Source organism: Myotis nattereri, assembly GCF_964212035.1.
Source record: "Myotis nattereri genome assembly, chromosome: 10".
Lineage (NCBI taxonomy): Eukaryota > Metazoa > Chordata > Mammalia > Chiroptera > Vespertilionidae > Myotis > Myotis nattereri.
Genome location: NC_138085.1, coordinates 43,299,508 through 43,314,909, shown reverse-complemented (window position 1 = coordinate 43,314,909; position 15,402 = coordinate 43,299,508). Strand labels below are relative to the sequence as shown.

At 42.1% G+C, this 15,402-nt stretch overlaps 1 protein-coding gene across 1 annotated transcript in view; it reads left to right on the top strand.

The window, feature by feature from the left end:
- Positions 1-2,379: 2,379 nt before the first annotated feature.
- Positions 2,380-15,402, top strand: part of ANTXR1 (ANTXR cell adhesion molecule 1) — a gene marked incomplete at its 3' end in the record, with an annotated part of 176,233 nt that continues 163,210 nt past the window's right edge. The window contains exon 1 of the mRNA XM_081101550.1: positions 2,380-2,582. Coding sequence (XP_080957676.1) covers positions 2,431-2,582 — 152 coding nt within the window. The 5' untranslated portion in view covers positions 2,380-2,430. The remainder of the gene's footprint in view (positions 2,583-15,402) is intronic.

Genomic DNA, 15,402 nt, shown 5'->3' with positions numbered 1-15,402 from the left:
TCACCAGGTTCTAGTCAGGTTCTCTTGCCAATTTCTGTAGTCAGGTTCAGTCCAGGATCTTTTGCCATGTTCTCTCGCTAGGTTCTGTCTCTAGGTTCTGAGGCCAGTTTCTGTCCAGGATCTTTTGCCATGTTCTCTCCAGCGAAGTTCTTCTGTCCCTAGAGAACGTTCTGTGTAGGTTCTGTGCCAATTTCTGTTTCTCTTCGTTCTGTCTTCTTACATCTGTATTTATACCAGTTGATTCAATCCTATCAATCTCTATTTCAAAGGTTAGGGCGTTTCTTATCTCCATTCCAGGGAGTAAAGATTATGTAGCTTAAGCATGACTGTTTGTAGTTAAAGTGATTAATTACCCACCTGGAACTTAGTTAAGAGGTTTTATTCCCTCCCTAACTTCAGGGGAAAATCCTTACCTGGGGAAACAACCTTTCTCAGAGACCTTGGTTAAAACACATGGTGCCTAGAAGGTGAGCAAACATATTAAGAACAGTATGCCATATATGCCAGGTCCCTTGAAACAGCAAGCATGGACCGGCTCCCGGCACCATTCCCCACAACTTTGTTTTATGTTGAATTTCCTTCCCCCTTGGAGAACTGTGCTCCCACCTCTCTTCAATAATGGTGTCTTTACAGCCATGTAAACACTCATTATCATATAATTTCTGGGGGTCAGGAAGCTCGGAATAGCTGAGCGAATGGTCTGGCTTGGGGTTTCTCGTGAGGTTGTAGCCAAGAGGTTGCCCAGGGCTGCAGTCATCTGAAAGCTTGACTGGGGCTGGAGAATCCGCTTCCAAGATGAATCACTCACGTGGCTGGAAAATTGTTGCTGATTTCAGCAGGGATCTAAGTTTATTGCTACATGGACTTTCCCATAGGGCTGCTTGGGTGACCTCATGACATGGCAGTGGGCCCCTCTCCTCCTGAGCCAGTAATCCAAGAGAGCAAGAAGGAAACCACAATGACCTAACTTCAGAACTCACACACCTTCTTTTCTGCCATATATTATAAATTGCACACAGATCAGCCTTATTCAGTTTGCGGGGCCGTGGTGAGTGAATACTAGGCAATAAGAAACATTTTGGAGGAAGGCTAGTGCAATGCATTACAATCTTCAAAACTTGTGACAACAAAATTATTGTTCAATGGGTTATTCCAAAACAGTAGGATTCCATGATACATAAGGTGGGGGAAACCACCATGGATGGTCACATCGGGGAGTGAGGGTCTTAGAGGGTCACAAGTGAGGGGAAGATGTGTGTCTGGAGAAATCGTCCTGAAAAAGGAGTATGCATTGAGGACTCCCGCCTGGAACTGGGGCTCAAGGGCCACTCTAAAGAGGACTTCTCATTTAGAAAGGCTACACAAGACGTCCCTGCCAGTCCCAAACTGTTCGAAAGGTCCATACCCTTGTAAGCTGTTTATTCCCTCTGTCCTACATCAAAGATAGGGTGGGAAAAGGTCAAAGTTCATAGGCTGAAAAGAATTACCACAGAATCTCTAAATCTGGAGATGGAGATAATGTAGAACGCTCCGTCTTTCCATGCCGGGAGGGAGCAGGCTTCTCTGCGGGACTGTTCATGCTGTTCTCAGCCACATGACTGGGCCCCAACAGTCTCTTTTATGATCTGCGCTAAGAGTACAGTAAAGTCACTTGGGTGATTCGGGTCACAAAGGCCCCCGTTCTTCTCTGCTTAATTTGCACAGTGACTTGTTTGCAAAGCCCCCAGTCTGGGGTTGGAGGAAATAAGTTCTCATCCAATGTTTACAGTGATTATCAGAAGCCCCAGAAAAGGAGAGGAAAGGACAGGGGGACGGGGTGGGGGAGAGGCTAGAGAATGAGAAAGAATTTAAAATAGGGAAGGAGCAATGGGGGAAGGGACGGGAAGGGAAAGGAAGGGAAGGTGCGTGAGAAAAGGAAAACCCGCTCTCACGAACGCCCGAGGAGCGCTTTCATCATCTTGGGCCACAAGGTGGCACCCTCTGGACTTTCTTCCCCCACCCAAATAAGAAACGGGGCAGAGAGGAGGGAGCAAAGGCAAAGCACTCCCCCGACCAAGAACAATTTGAAAACCCACCCCATAATATTTAAAATCTGGGACAAAGAACCGTCTGGACGGAACTGCTTCAATTGCAAAACCTCAGCGCAGCCTCGGGAGCGCCCGGCGGGCCGGAGTCAGAGCAGCCCCTTTAAAAAAGCGGAGTACAGTATTGGGATTCTTGAAACCTGAAACCTAGAAACAGAATCGAAGCGGAAACCAGAAGGAAAACCTTGAACTCCTCCAGACAATTGCTTCCGGGGAGTTTCGGGAGAGCGTGGGGGAATAAAGGGCCCGAGAGGCGGGCCCCTCGGATGGCGCGTCCCTGAGGGTCCTGGCGAGTTCGAGGAGCGTGGGAAAGAGAGGACCCTACCCTCTCCCTGGGCTGCAGGTCATGGCCACCGTGGAGCCGAAAGCCCTCGGCGTTGGCTTCAAGTGGCTCTCTTTGGCCACTTTTGTGCTCATCTGCGCCGGGCACGGGGGACGCAGGGAGGAAGGGGGTCCCGCCTGCTACGGGGGATTTGACCTGTACTTCATTTTGGACAAGTAAGTGCCCTCAGTTGTTCCACAGGAGGCCGAGCTGATGATGCTTCCTCCCGGGCTGGGCTTGCTGGCAGGGTGGCTTGGGGACAGGCGCGCCTGCCCAGGGACCGAAAGGGACCCAGCGCTGCGCCTTTGTCAGCGGAGCGCGCCTCCCGTCCTCTGCTGCCGGCGTCCGCAGCGGAGGTGGCCCTCCTGGTTCGGGAGACGGACTTCTTTTCTGCCTTCCTTTCCGTGACCGCGGAGTGTGCAAGGGAGTGTGAGGATGCTGTTGACCTACTACGTTTCTGCCGATCCTTCTCATTTGCTGCAGAAACCTCAGTGAGAAAAGCTTGCTTAGGGGAGGCAGAACTTTCGGGCACCTCTAAAGTCAGGCGTGGGCTGTTCAAAGTCTCCCGGCTCCTTTTTAAAAACGCTGTCCTACTTAATGCATCACCTTTGTTCCTAATAACTTAATGCGTGCTGGCTGGGCAGTTAGTGGAAATACAGGGAGATTTCTCCGTCTCCCCACTATGGAGCCTCAGGCGGGGAAATTCTTTGTTGTGGGCCGGTCTTGTGCATTGTAGGGCGTTTATCAGCATCCCCGGTCTCTACCCACTACTGCCAAGTGGGGATGCCAGGACCACCCCTCCTCCATCCTTCCCCCTCCCTCCTCCCTCTTTCCCACTCTCCCCCGCCCCCGGTCCCCAAGTGGAGACAACCAAAAATGTCTCCAGACGTTGCCAAAAGTCCCCTGCGGGTAATAAACAGCCCGGGACTCGAGAACCACTGATGCAGGCGAATTCAAGTTCTTGGCGATTTGACTGGCGGGCTACCAGGGAGGTGCAGGAGCCCTGGTTTCTTATGAGAATGGATAGTGGTTAGGCATCTGGATTGTGCTCAAGGGAGAGCGGAACTCTGATCGATTAAACACTTTCCAAATCCCCTTAGATTTGCCAAGCAGCAGGCATTCCAGGAATCTCCGTGCTGCCTACTAATAAACAACTTCGACAATAAAAAGCCCCTCAGAGAAGATCGTGCTCCTGAAGAACTGTGAGCTCCCCAGCGCCAGGAGAGGCGCTTGCTGTTACAGTGGTGGGGAGATGAATTTCACAGACTGGAAAGTATTTGGGAATTGGAAAAAAGAGTCCTGCAGAATAAGCTGGCCAGCTAGAAACCAAATGTGCTTTGCAGTTGCCCCTAGAGTTTGATTTTTCCGTAAAGGCTGTTTTGAACTCCAGATTCTTTGGATGAAAAGTGAGATCTTTCTTGCAGATTTATGAGAAGGTGGATACTGAAAATATACTCCAATGTTAAGAAATGGAATTTCTTTTGTTAGTTCTAGTGGCTGGGAGCACCAGCTCACAGGTTTAGAGACTGTCTGGAATCAGAGATCCATCATTGAGCTTTAAACAACAACAACATTGTGGGTTTTTTTTTTAAAGCCAATTGAGAAGGACATACAGGGAACCTTGAAAAAAAATGGACAGAATCACCATGTCCCTTAATGGTACTGTAGAGATACTGTACTCCAGTCCATACTGTAGAGATCATAAATTCTCCCCAAATCAATTTATAAATTGAATTCAAGTTTTCAATCAAAGTTCTGAATGAATTTATTTTGGTGGTGAGAAGACTTTAACAAAATAATTCTAGGTTTATCTTGGCGGGGGGAGGGCAAAAGATCTAAAACAATGTTGAGGAAAAGAATAGTGAAGAAACGCTTATACCTCTGAATATTGAAATGTATTGTAAAGCAAGTTAATAAAAAAAGAATGGTAAAAGCCAAAAAGTAGGTGAACAGAGTAGAAAATCAAGACATAGCTCCAAGGATATGTAAGCATTTAGAGGAAGTTCAAATCAGTGGGAATTAATTTGTTGTTTTAAAATAAATGATTCTTGAACAATGGCTGATAACATGGGAAAAGAAAAGGTTATATTTATACTTTACACCACACACCAAAATGAATTCCAGGATTGAAAATTTACATGTTTAAAATGAAGTGATGAAAGAACTAGAATAAATGTTAGATGAATATTACTATAATCTTAGTTTTATAGTTTTTAAAACAGGGCAGAAACAACAAAGAAAACTATAAAAAGATGTAAATATATTAATTTTTTAAGTTTCTATAAGTTAAAAATGCTATAAATAAAAGATAATAAACAGTTGTAAAAACTTTTGCAATGCAAATTACTCTCTGAATATATATAAAAAGCAGTTTTTAAAAGATCATTCCAATAGAAAATAGGAATTACTATATAAATAATTCACAAAAAATATGTATCAAAGGCAAATAAATTTAAAAGTTCAACTTTATTAGTAAGCAAAGAAATGAAAAATCAAGATATAATTTGTATTAAGTTGGCAATTTTTTAAAAAAGAATAACAATATTTAGTGTTGGCCAACTTGTAAGAGTAGGCACTGCCATATTTTACTAAGGAAAATATAAATTTGTACAGTCTTTCTAGATTTGTGCTGTGCAATGGAACTCCCTGTGATGTAGGAAATGTTCTTTATCTGTGCTGTCCAATATGGTAGCTACTAACCCTATATGGCTGTTGAACACTTGAAATGTAATTAGTGTGACTGAGAAAGTGAACTTCAAGTTTAATTAATTTAACTTTAAATAGCCCACATATGGTTACCATATTGGATAGTGAAGACAAGAAGATAATTTAGCAACATGTATCAAATGCTTTTTAAAAATAGGTTTCTGCTTTTTCATCTCGCAATTCCATATCCTAAAGAAAAAAATCCAAGAGTCACATATAAGTGCCTATATGTGTGTTCATGGCAGTGCTATTTGTAAATAAAGCTGAACATTAACTAAATGTGAGATGTTTTAGGAAAAATAGTTAATGCTCATAATATAATCTTAGGTGAAAATACAATTACCAAACATTATATACATTATAATTCTGCCTTTGAAAAAAAGCTTAACAGATGCCTATATTTACCCAATATGTAATAGTATTTCTCTCTAGAATATTTTTGAATTCTGTTTTTATGCTTTTCTGAATTTTCAAAAGTGACAATGAACATGTTACCTTTATATTCAACAAAAATAAATTACTTTGAATTTTTAAAAAATCATTTCAAGTGTGAGGAAGATCTCTAACTAGTGTGCTGAGCTCTGAGCCTCTCACCATTGTAGAGGATGCTGCTTATTCCACAAATAATCCTGGAATAAATTTCTAAGTGCACCATGTCATTATGGACCCAAAACTGCTTTGGGAAACAAATTGTGGGGAAACCTTTACAGGTACCTACTTTACATTTACCTGGACCCCTCTGACTTCCTTTAGTTGTCCTATTGCCTGAAGTGAGGGATGTGGTGGTGCTGAATGAAAAACTTGCTAGGACAGCTACTTTTTGGTAGCTAGGGCAAGCGCTGCTGTCCTGAACTTGCAGATGAGAAAACTGTTCAAGCTTTGTCAATTCACTGGATGAAGTGACCTACCCAAGAACCTAGGATTAGATCATGACAGAGCTGGGACAATGTCTGCTCTTGATTCCCAGCCAAGATCTAGCTTGCCATCTGCATCCGGGCGAATTTCTCCGATTGTGGAGCCCAGAGCCAGGAGATGGGCCAAAAGGTAGTGATAGCTAATAGGCCCCTGGGTGAGCCCTAAGGACATGGTCTTCTCTTCACAGATAAGAACTTCCTCAATTAGTGCTGTCCAGCACCCAACCACAGCAGAGCAGAAAGAGAAAGAATGCTAACTTGTTTTTCCCTGGGGCCTCTAAGGTCCTTTGTCCAGCAAGACATTGTCTTTAGGCTGAAACCAGTGGGTCACAGGGCCCTGAATTCACCTTTCTTCTCCCCACCCCTCAACTCCCTTTTTCCCAGTGGATGGTTCTCTTCTTTTTTTATGACATTGAATCTCGGCTCATTTCAGCTTTAAGCAGGATGCATCTCTGGCCTGGAAGGAAACCAGATTATACATTTAATGGAACGTCATGTTTTCTCAACCAGGAGCAAAAGACTTTATAATGACAACCTAGGCTACCACAGTAACACAATAGGGCATTATTAGCGGCTTTGGCGATGGGGTTGGTGGACTGAGCTTCACAAGGCTTTATACCGATGGAATTTCATGTTCATTTAAACATGCTTTTCTGGTTACAGTCAGGAAAAGTAGATTGCTGGAAATTCAATCAGGGATTTGAAAAGTCAGAGTTGAAAGGCCTTTATCCAGAGAAAAACAGTCAAGGAGCTTCCTTTAAGTCTTCCAGCGGGTCCGCTAAGATTAACGCACTCCGTTGACCAATACACAGACATAACTACCTCTCCTCCCTCTCACAGGGCTCTTCTGCTGCTGCACTGTGTATTTATGTATCATATATCGGTCTGCTTTATAGAGAGCTACTCATCATTTAATGGAAAAAGGGGATTCTTCACTGTGTGTCTCAGGGAAGTGCTGGCTATATTCATGTGTGCCCTAAAAACTTTGAAACTAGAATGGTGGCATGGAGATTAGAAGGAATGGAGGAGACATTGAGCTGGAGGGTGACAGTAAGCACTGAATAGCTTTATTTATAGGACTTGCCAAAGCCACAGCCTGTCACCCAATAAATCCCTACATTTGTAAAGGCCCCCCACAGGCTTACCAGGTGCTCCTTCGCCATTAGAGCCTCCATACCCCTCCCTCTGCCACTTCCTTTTTGTCCAGCACCAATTTTCTCTTTCCCTTAACCCCACACAAGGGGACCTTGTCTTGCCACTCAGAGTTCCAAGCCCAGGACCCACCACTAGATAATCCCCTGTCATAATGAGCAATCATTACTATGCGTTATACTTCAGGACCATGGTCATTAAACAGATTTTTATAACATTAGGCTGGGAACCTCACTACCAGGTATAGTATTGTTTTTCTGGGAAAATACCTTCTGGATTCGCAACTACTAACTTACAAAAGAAATCTTTCGAGTCAGAACTGAACTCTCCCAATACTTATGCCATCTCACAGATGTGCCAAACAATATTGTTTGGTAACTAGAACAAGCACTACCATCCTTAACTTACAGATGAGAAAACTGTTCAAGCTTTGTCAATTCACTGGGTGAAGTGAGCTACCCAAGGATCTAGGATTAGATCATGACAGAGCTGAGACGATGTCTGCTCCCGATTCCCAGTCCAGCTCTTTCCACTCATCACTGCCCAGTGCAGTTGGGTCATAATGGGAAGCACATGTCAATACAAGTAGAGGTACTGGGTGAATTCCTGGAATTAAAAATCTCTGCATCAGAGTTTCAGTAAATGATGGTGCATAAGGCAATTAATATACTTAATTGAAGAACTACCACTCTGCTCTTAAGTCAGCTGTCTTTGATTGAAAGTTTTAGGACTTGAATCCCCTGCCCCCCTCCCCCGCCCCCACCCCCCACCCCAACTCACAAAGATGCTTCCAAGATCTGTAGGGATGGATTGGATGATTATGATGCACTTAAATCAAATAAATTAGTGATTTGTTCAGATTGAACCTGATGGAGAAGGGAAATTCAACTTTGTCGATGTGTAAAAACACACCGATTCGGTTGCTTGTTTTCAGGTATGCTTTGGAAGAGAACTTTGGGTAGTGAAAATGTGACATTCGCTCTGAATAAGGGAAACAGAGTTCATTAGAAGGCACCTTTAAAATGCTACAATGATGATTCTAAGAGGCATCAGGAAAAAAAAGTGTTCAGGGGCCAGGAATGTGTGTGTGTGTGTGTGTGTGTGTGTGTGTGTGTGTGTGTGTGTGTGTTATTGAGATGGATTCTATGGTTAGTTTTAAATGTTCCTCCAATTAGTTTCTAGGTTTGGAGAGGACTTATCAGGCCAGGTAATAGTTGTTAGAACTGCCTACAGGTTGGAAAGTTTGGCATATGGGCCAAAAATAAGGCAAAAGTGTTTTTCTTTTGTTTTGTGTTTCTGTCTGGATCAGTCAAGTAATTAGCTCCAGTTTCCTTAGCTGTGGAGACCTGGTAACACTCAGTGTCAAGCTGAGAATAGAACCCAGGAGTGTTGGAGGAAGGCACCCGTCCTAAGATAACCTGTAATTATCTCCAAATGCTGAAGGACTCCCAGTGGTCCAGGAACAAACTCTGGCATCCCTTAGTGAGACTTGGCTGTCACATAAATGCTAATTTAGAATGTTTGTCTTTTTTATGTGTGACCAAGTTACTAGATTTCGCCTCTCCCAGCCATTACTCGCCAACAAAAGACTAAGTGAATATTTGAACATTTCTCACATGTTTCTCAAACATGCCAGGTTCATAATGAAAAAAGTAATTAGATTTCTTCAATTTGGTTGAGCTTATTCTCTCACTCATTTGTCATAAATATCTCTCAATTCCAATAACAAATATGTAATCTGTTAAAGGCATGGATGACACTATGCCTATTGCAAGCAATGTCCTGTTCTGGGAGCTGCAAGGGATGTAAAAAAAAAAGCAAGAAGCAGTCCCAGACTTCTTACTTTTTAGGCAGAAGGACATTAGAAGGACTCCAGGCAGCCAAAGCTAGAGGCTACAATGGCGATTTGGGTGAGGGGGCTGGCAGAGAAAAGTTTAGATCAACATAAGAAGAAATAACAAGTAATTTTTACTGAGCCCTTGTTAGCTTCCAGGCACTGTGGTAAGTGCTTTGCCTGTATGATCCCATTTCCTCTTTGCAACCACATAAGGTCAGTAAATTCATCATTTGACAAATGAAGACACTGAGTTTTAGAAAAGTTACTCAAGGTCACTCTAAGTGATGAAACTCAACCTCAAACCCAAGCCTGACTCATGATCTATGCACAAAGATAAAAAGATTCTTAACTTGCAAAAGAACATTGAATCAATCAGGGTAAGTAAGGTTATGCTGTGGTAACAAACAATCCCCCAAATCTCAATGACACAAAACAACTAGGTTATCAACTTTGCCTAACTACATGTGATGAGGGTCAGCAGGGGTCTGCTCATTAGTTGTTCGGGGAACCAGGCTGGTGGAGACTCCTTCTCGATGCCCGTTTCCCTAGGCTGCAAGGGAAGAAAATGCCGGAGGGTCTCTGGCTGGCAATGAAATGCTCCAGCCAGAAGTGACATGCCTCCTTCCACTCACAACCCATTGGTCAGAACTAGTCACATGGAAAGAAGATGAACATAATGTCATTCTTCCAAGTACTTAAATGGAGAAGAAAGCCAGACATGGTTGGGCATCAAAAGCCACTTCTGCAAGCATATAATTATTCACTGCTTTGGCCTGAGTAAGCAAGAAGGGAATAGTCATGAGAGGTCAAGAGATAAGAGTCTTCTACCATAGAAAAGAGTTTGGAGCTATAAGTCTTAGATATACTTCGCAAGGTGGAATTACTATCAGACATGACAGTTCAGATCCACCCATGAGGCAGTGAAGGCTCCTGTTCTTTTCCTCCCTTCCTCATTCCTCCCATACTTTAGATGAAACATTCAATGCAGTGGGCAAAGGTTTAATTAGATGAAATGGGAGGTAGAAATGGAGATCAGACATGCTTCCCTGCGACCTGCATGTTACAGGAATGTATTGGAAAGCTAAGACTCTCTTTGCCCATAGTCTGTGGCATAGGAGGGAATTTGAAAGGCTGGGTAGGGAGAGCAGCCCCTGGAACTGCAGCGGCTGAGCCGACAGGATGCCTGAATATTGCAGAGGCTGATTCAGACAGAGCTTGCGAATCAGGGCTGCAACTAAATTTCTGAATACGAGTGCTCTAGGCATTTTTGGTGGGACAATTTTTCACTGCAGGATGCTTAATCTTTCTGATATCTGCTTTGTCAATGTTATTTGTCTTCTTGGTCAATGAGAAAACCAATAAATAATGCCTATACATTTGTTTTTAAATACCCTCCCATGAAATGGTACCACCCCAATTGAGAACCCCTAACTGACAGACTGCAGGGTAGAGCAAGGCAAGCCAATAATGCTGATTCCTAGCATCCCAGGATTACATCTGAGCAAGAGGAAGGAGGAAGTCTTTAGTGATTATTAGGTCGGTAGAAATTGTAGACCTTGGAAAGGAATATGCTAAACAAGTGAATGACGTCACCATGAATCCAGCCACTTAAGCGGAGGATCTGGGAGAAACCCTCTTTCTCATACTGCCTGATCCTATCTGCTCCCACATTTATTCTGTGTCTACCCCATTCTCTGCTTCATCATTGCCTTAGTTCTTAGCTCAGGCCATTTCTCATCCAGTTCACTGAAACATTCTCTAAATTGGTCTCTTTATGTCTTTTCTTAGCCATCCCCCCCATACCAAAATTGACCTTTTTAGAACACAAATTTAACCTTCACATTATTTTCCCTAATCCTTTAATCTTGAAACACCTCCAAAGCTCTTTAATTTTTTTTTAATCCACTACAAGAGTTTACTATTGATTAGGAAAGCCTTATAAGTTTTTGGAAGAACCTTCCCATCTTTGACATTACAATGTATTTAATATTGTAATGGTTCTTTTATTGCCTCTAAGGTTATTTCTTAGCAAAGTACTCAAGAACCTTATTGCACAAGCCACTGTATATTTCCTAGCTTTATCTCTTTCCACACTCTGTGGTTTCCAATAAAGCCACACTATGAACTAACCCATGCCCTCTCTTGCCTTTAGCTTTAATGCCCTACATGACTCTTCCTGTCTTTACATAACTGATGTCCTCTTACCCTTTGAGATTATTACTAATACTTGGTGCTCTCCCATCACTAGTTGTGGGCTGCCTGAGGTAATAAAAATTAAAAATAATCACCTCTCGCCCTGGCTGGTGTGCTAAGTGGTTAGAGCATTGGCTCGTGCACTGAAGGGTCGTGGGTCCAATTCCCAGTCAAGGGCACATACCCGGGTTGCAATTTTGATCCCCGGCCCCGGTGGGGCAGTGAAAAATAACCACTCAATGTATCTCTCTCACATTGATATTTCTCTCTTCCTCTCTTTCCCCCCCTCCTTCCTCCCTTCCACTCTCTCTAAAAATCAATGGGAAAAATATCCTTGGGGGAGGTTTCACATACACACACACACACACACATCACGTCATTCAAAATCCATTCTTTTTTCAGACTCTCTCTCATCACGTATCTCCTGATAAGCAGCATATTGTCCATTATCAAGAAATGGAGAGGAATAACTTCTCATGATTTTGTCCGTGGGTCATATTTAGTGGCCTTACCATCTTTTCCTCAAACTCGGATGCTCAACCACATGCAGTTTCAATTCTAAGTAGCTGTAGGAACCCCCTGACACGGGGCTTTGATGGCCAAAGGATTGTGATCAGAATCAGAGCCTTCCTACCATCATTCCCTACATAAAAGATGATACAGATATCAGGTTTAAGGAAATTATACAACCAATAACAGTGAAGTATTCTAACTGTAACCGAACACCAGTCACAATAATAATGTACGGCCAAGGGATTACAGAATACCATTGGACAGCCATAATCTAACCATAAATAAACAGATGTATGAGTCAAGACATTCCTGGTCTATGCTTTTTGTCCCAGTATAGCTATTAGTTGCTTCCTATTTTTTCTTGAAAGTATCTCAGTTTAGATTTTAAATGATATGGTCATCTTGATTATTAGCTGCCATAAAAGACTATCAAATGAACAAAAAGTGTGAGGATTGAAGGCCAAACAGGTGAAGCCCTTGTAAACCTTATTCCATTAAAATTAGCAACCAGTTCAGCAATCCTGATTCCTTTTAAGTGCCTCAATTTTAAGCTTTTCCTGGTATCCCCACTCCCAAATTCCCATAATTTGTGGAAATTCTCTAGTACTTCTCACTATCTTAGCACCCATCACTATGAGTTATCACTATGAATTATATACATTCCATAGCCCCTCCATGGGGAGGCAGTGTTGCACAGGTGTTAAGAGCACAGGCTTAAACAGCAGAAAGGAGATTGTATGAGTTTTGTTTGGACTAAGAACATGGCTACTAGGGCCAGACCACCAGAGTTCAAGTCCCACCCCTACCACTTACTAGTTGTGTGTCCTTGAGCAAGTTACTCTGTCTCTTTGTGAACTCGGTTTCCTCATCTATAAAAGGGGAGCTAATCGAATTATAATATAGGGTTGTTGTGCTCAGAACAGAGTCCTATGTACTCATCGAGTGCTAGCAATTGTTAAGTGGAAATGAGTACAAAATGCTCAGCACACTGCTTGGTGCTTAGTAAGTTCTCAATAAATGTCAAGTTATAATTTTTAATCTTTATAGATTCTAAAGGACCTACCAGGCTTTCAAAAATCAGTTTGCTGAATCATTAAATATTATGTTATATTTGAACCTACTAAAAATAGATCCAGCAGGAAAGAACAGAGAGAGGCCATATGCTTTGGCAAAAATAAAGGCATTGCTGACTTTTGTAAGTGCTTTGTCTTCAGGGAATCATAAATGCAGAAACTGAAATTGAATGATTTAAAGGGCTTTCTAGGAGATGAGAAAGAAAATTTGTTTCTGACTTCTGGAGAAAAAAAAAAGCTGAACATAGACAGTTAGCTTCTCCTTTACTGCCTCCTTCACTATCATCTAAAACTGCTCCCCTCCCCCAAACAGAAAGTTTTAAGGAGGCGTCCGGGGGAATTCTGAGGCGTCCGGGGGAATCCTGATTCAGGTCTAAAGACAAAGGACAGGACACTGACCTGTAACACACTTGTGAGAAATTCTACCAGAAACAAAGCAGATGGATTGAATTTGAAGGAGGTCAGCCAAGGTCTACTTTCAACTCTGCTTCCAAGTTGTAAAAAAACATGTAGAGGAAAATTCTAGAAGAATCTCAAGAATAACCCCAAATCTGGAAGTGAGTTGGAGTTCCGAGTGGGAGGAAGAGGGATGAGAACCATCCCCTTGTGCCCTGCTGCCATGTGCCTCAGCATCATGCAGAGGCAGCTGCACTGGGCAGTTGAAGGGGCAGTTTCATCACAAAAGAGTGAGTCCATGAACACCAGGTATCTTTCTGATTTTGCCCTCCCCCAGTAAAATCCGGACACATGAAGAAGGACTAGTTTGCTCTTGTGAGTAGGTCCTTTGGTTTTAGGCCAGTTGGTTTCATGGAACGTTGTAGCACATCTTCAAGGAACAGAAAATTGCAGTCTTAGTTAAACTCTTCCAGAAAATAGAAAAAGATGAAGTTTCCCAATTTGTTTTAGGAAGCTAGCATATCTCTGATACCAATATCTACCAAAGATAACACATCCAGATGCAAAACTTCTGACCAAATTGGAATAAAAACTTAAATCTGAATCAAATATAATCAAAACAAAACTAACAGTGTACTAAGGAATAATACATCAAGGCCAAGTAAAATGTATCCTAGGAATGCAGGAGTACTTCAGTATTTAGGAAACGTATTACAGTAACTCACATCTACTTTGAATGCTGAAGATGAAAACCAAATTATTTCCTCAGCCGAATCTGAAAAGACATGTCTCCAAATACTTGAACGTTCAAAGGATACAGAGGATATGAATAATAATTAATGAGGTTGATTTAATAAATATATTTTGAACCCTATACCCCACAGAGAATAAACTTTCCTTTCAAATGCCCATGAAATATTTATTAGGTCACAAAGAATGCCTCCCTATATATCCCAAGGCACAATTTTCCCAGTCTACATTCTCAGCAATAAATAACAGGAAATGAATAGCCAAAGTACACTAACCCTCAGCTACTAGGAAAAACAAAAATTTAGATTTTTATATTATCTTGTCATGAGGAGGACTGAAAGAAAGTGACTCTCTGGGATGTAGGATGGAAAACTATGGCTGGCAGACTGTTTTGGTAAATAAAATTTTATTGTGGCACCACCACACCCATTTTGTTCAGCTACTATCAATGGCTACTTTTGTGTTACAACAGCAGAGTTGAGTAGTTGCCTCGGCAACCACATAGCCCTCGGAGCCTATGCTATTTACTGTCTGGCCCTCCACAAGAAAAAGTTTGCTGACTTCTGGATTAAGAAAACATTTGCACCCCAATAGAAAATGGGCAAAGAATATTGGTACCAAGGTCAGCAGTTGCCAGGGACTTGCACTCAGTTTAATTCTCTGTGTGCATCATCTTTAAATTCTTAATAATTTTTGTACAGGAAGGCCCTGTGTTTTCATTTTGCACTGGGTTCTACTAATCATGTAGCTGCTCTTAATTGATACTCAGCATTTTTAAAATGAAGAAAATCAAATGAACAATAGATATGGAAAAAAAAATCAGTGGCTTACAATAAATAAAATCCATCCACATAAAAACGATAATGAAATCCATATTCACTTAGTAAACATACAGATATTTCAGCAGGAGCTAATCCTGAGTGTGGGTGAAGGGTAAGAAAATGAGTCTTTCCTATCTTACTCCCGAGGGTTTAATAGTCATGAGGGTGGGAAGTGAGTTCCAGCAGCTACCAAGTCCTGCACTGAGGTCACTGTGTTCTAAGCAGGATGCTTGTCACCTCATAAACATTAGATTTAATCCTCAAAACGATCTGTAGGAGATAGGTACTATTACCTCCATTGCATAATGGAGGAGGCTGAGGTTTTAAACATGAACCATCTTGTTCAGATGTCACACTAGAAGTGGAAGAATAGGAGTTTGAGCTCACATCGGCCAGCCAGTCGGTGCTCATAACCGCTGGTCTGGGCAGTCTCAAGAGTACACTGTCCCACATTTCTGGGGGAGTTTGGTCATAACCACCCAAGACTCTTAGAATTTGTATAAACTTTAACCCAGAAAGTCTACTCTTGGGAATTTTTTCAATCCAGTATGGAGAAATACAGTATTCAAAAAATACAAATATCTCAAGGTGGAAAAACGTATTCCCACTGTACTAAAATTTAGAGAAAATAAGTTAAAGCT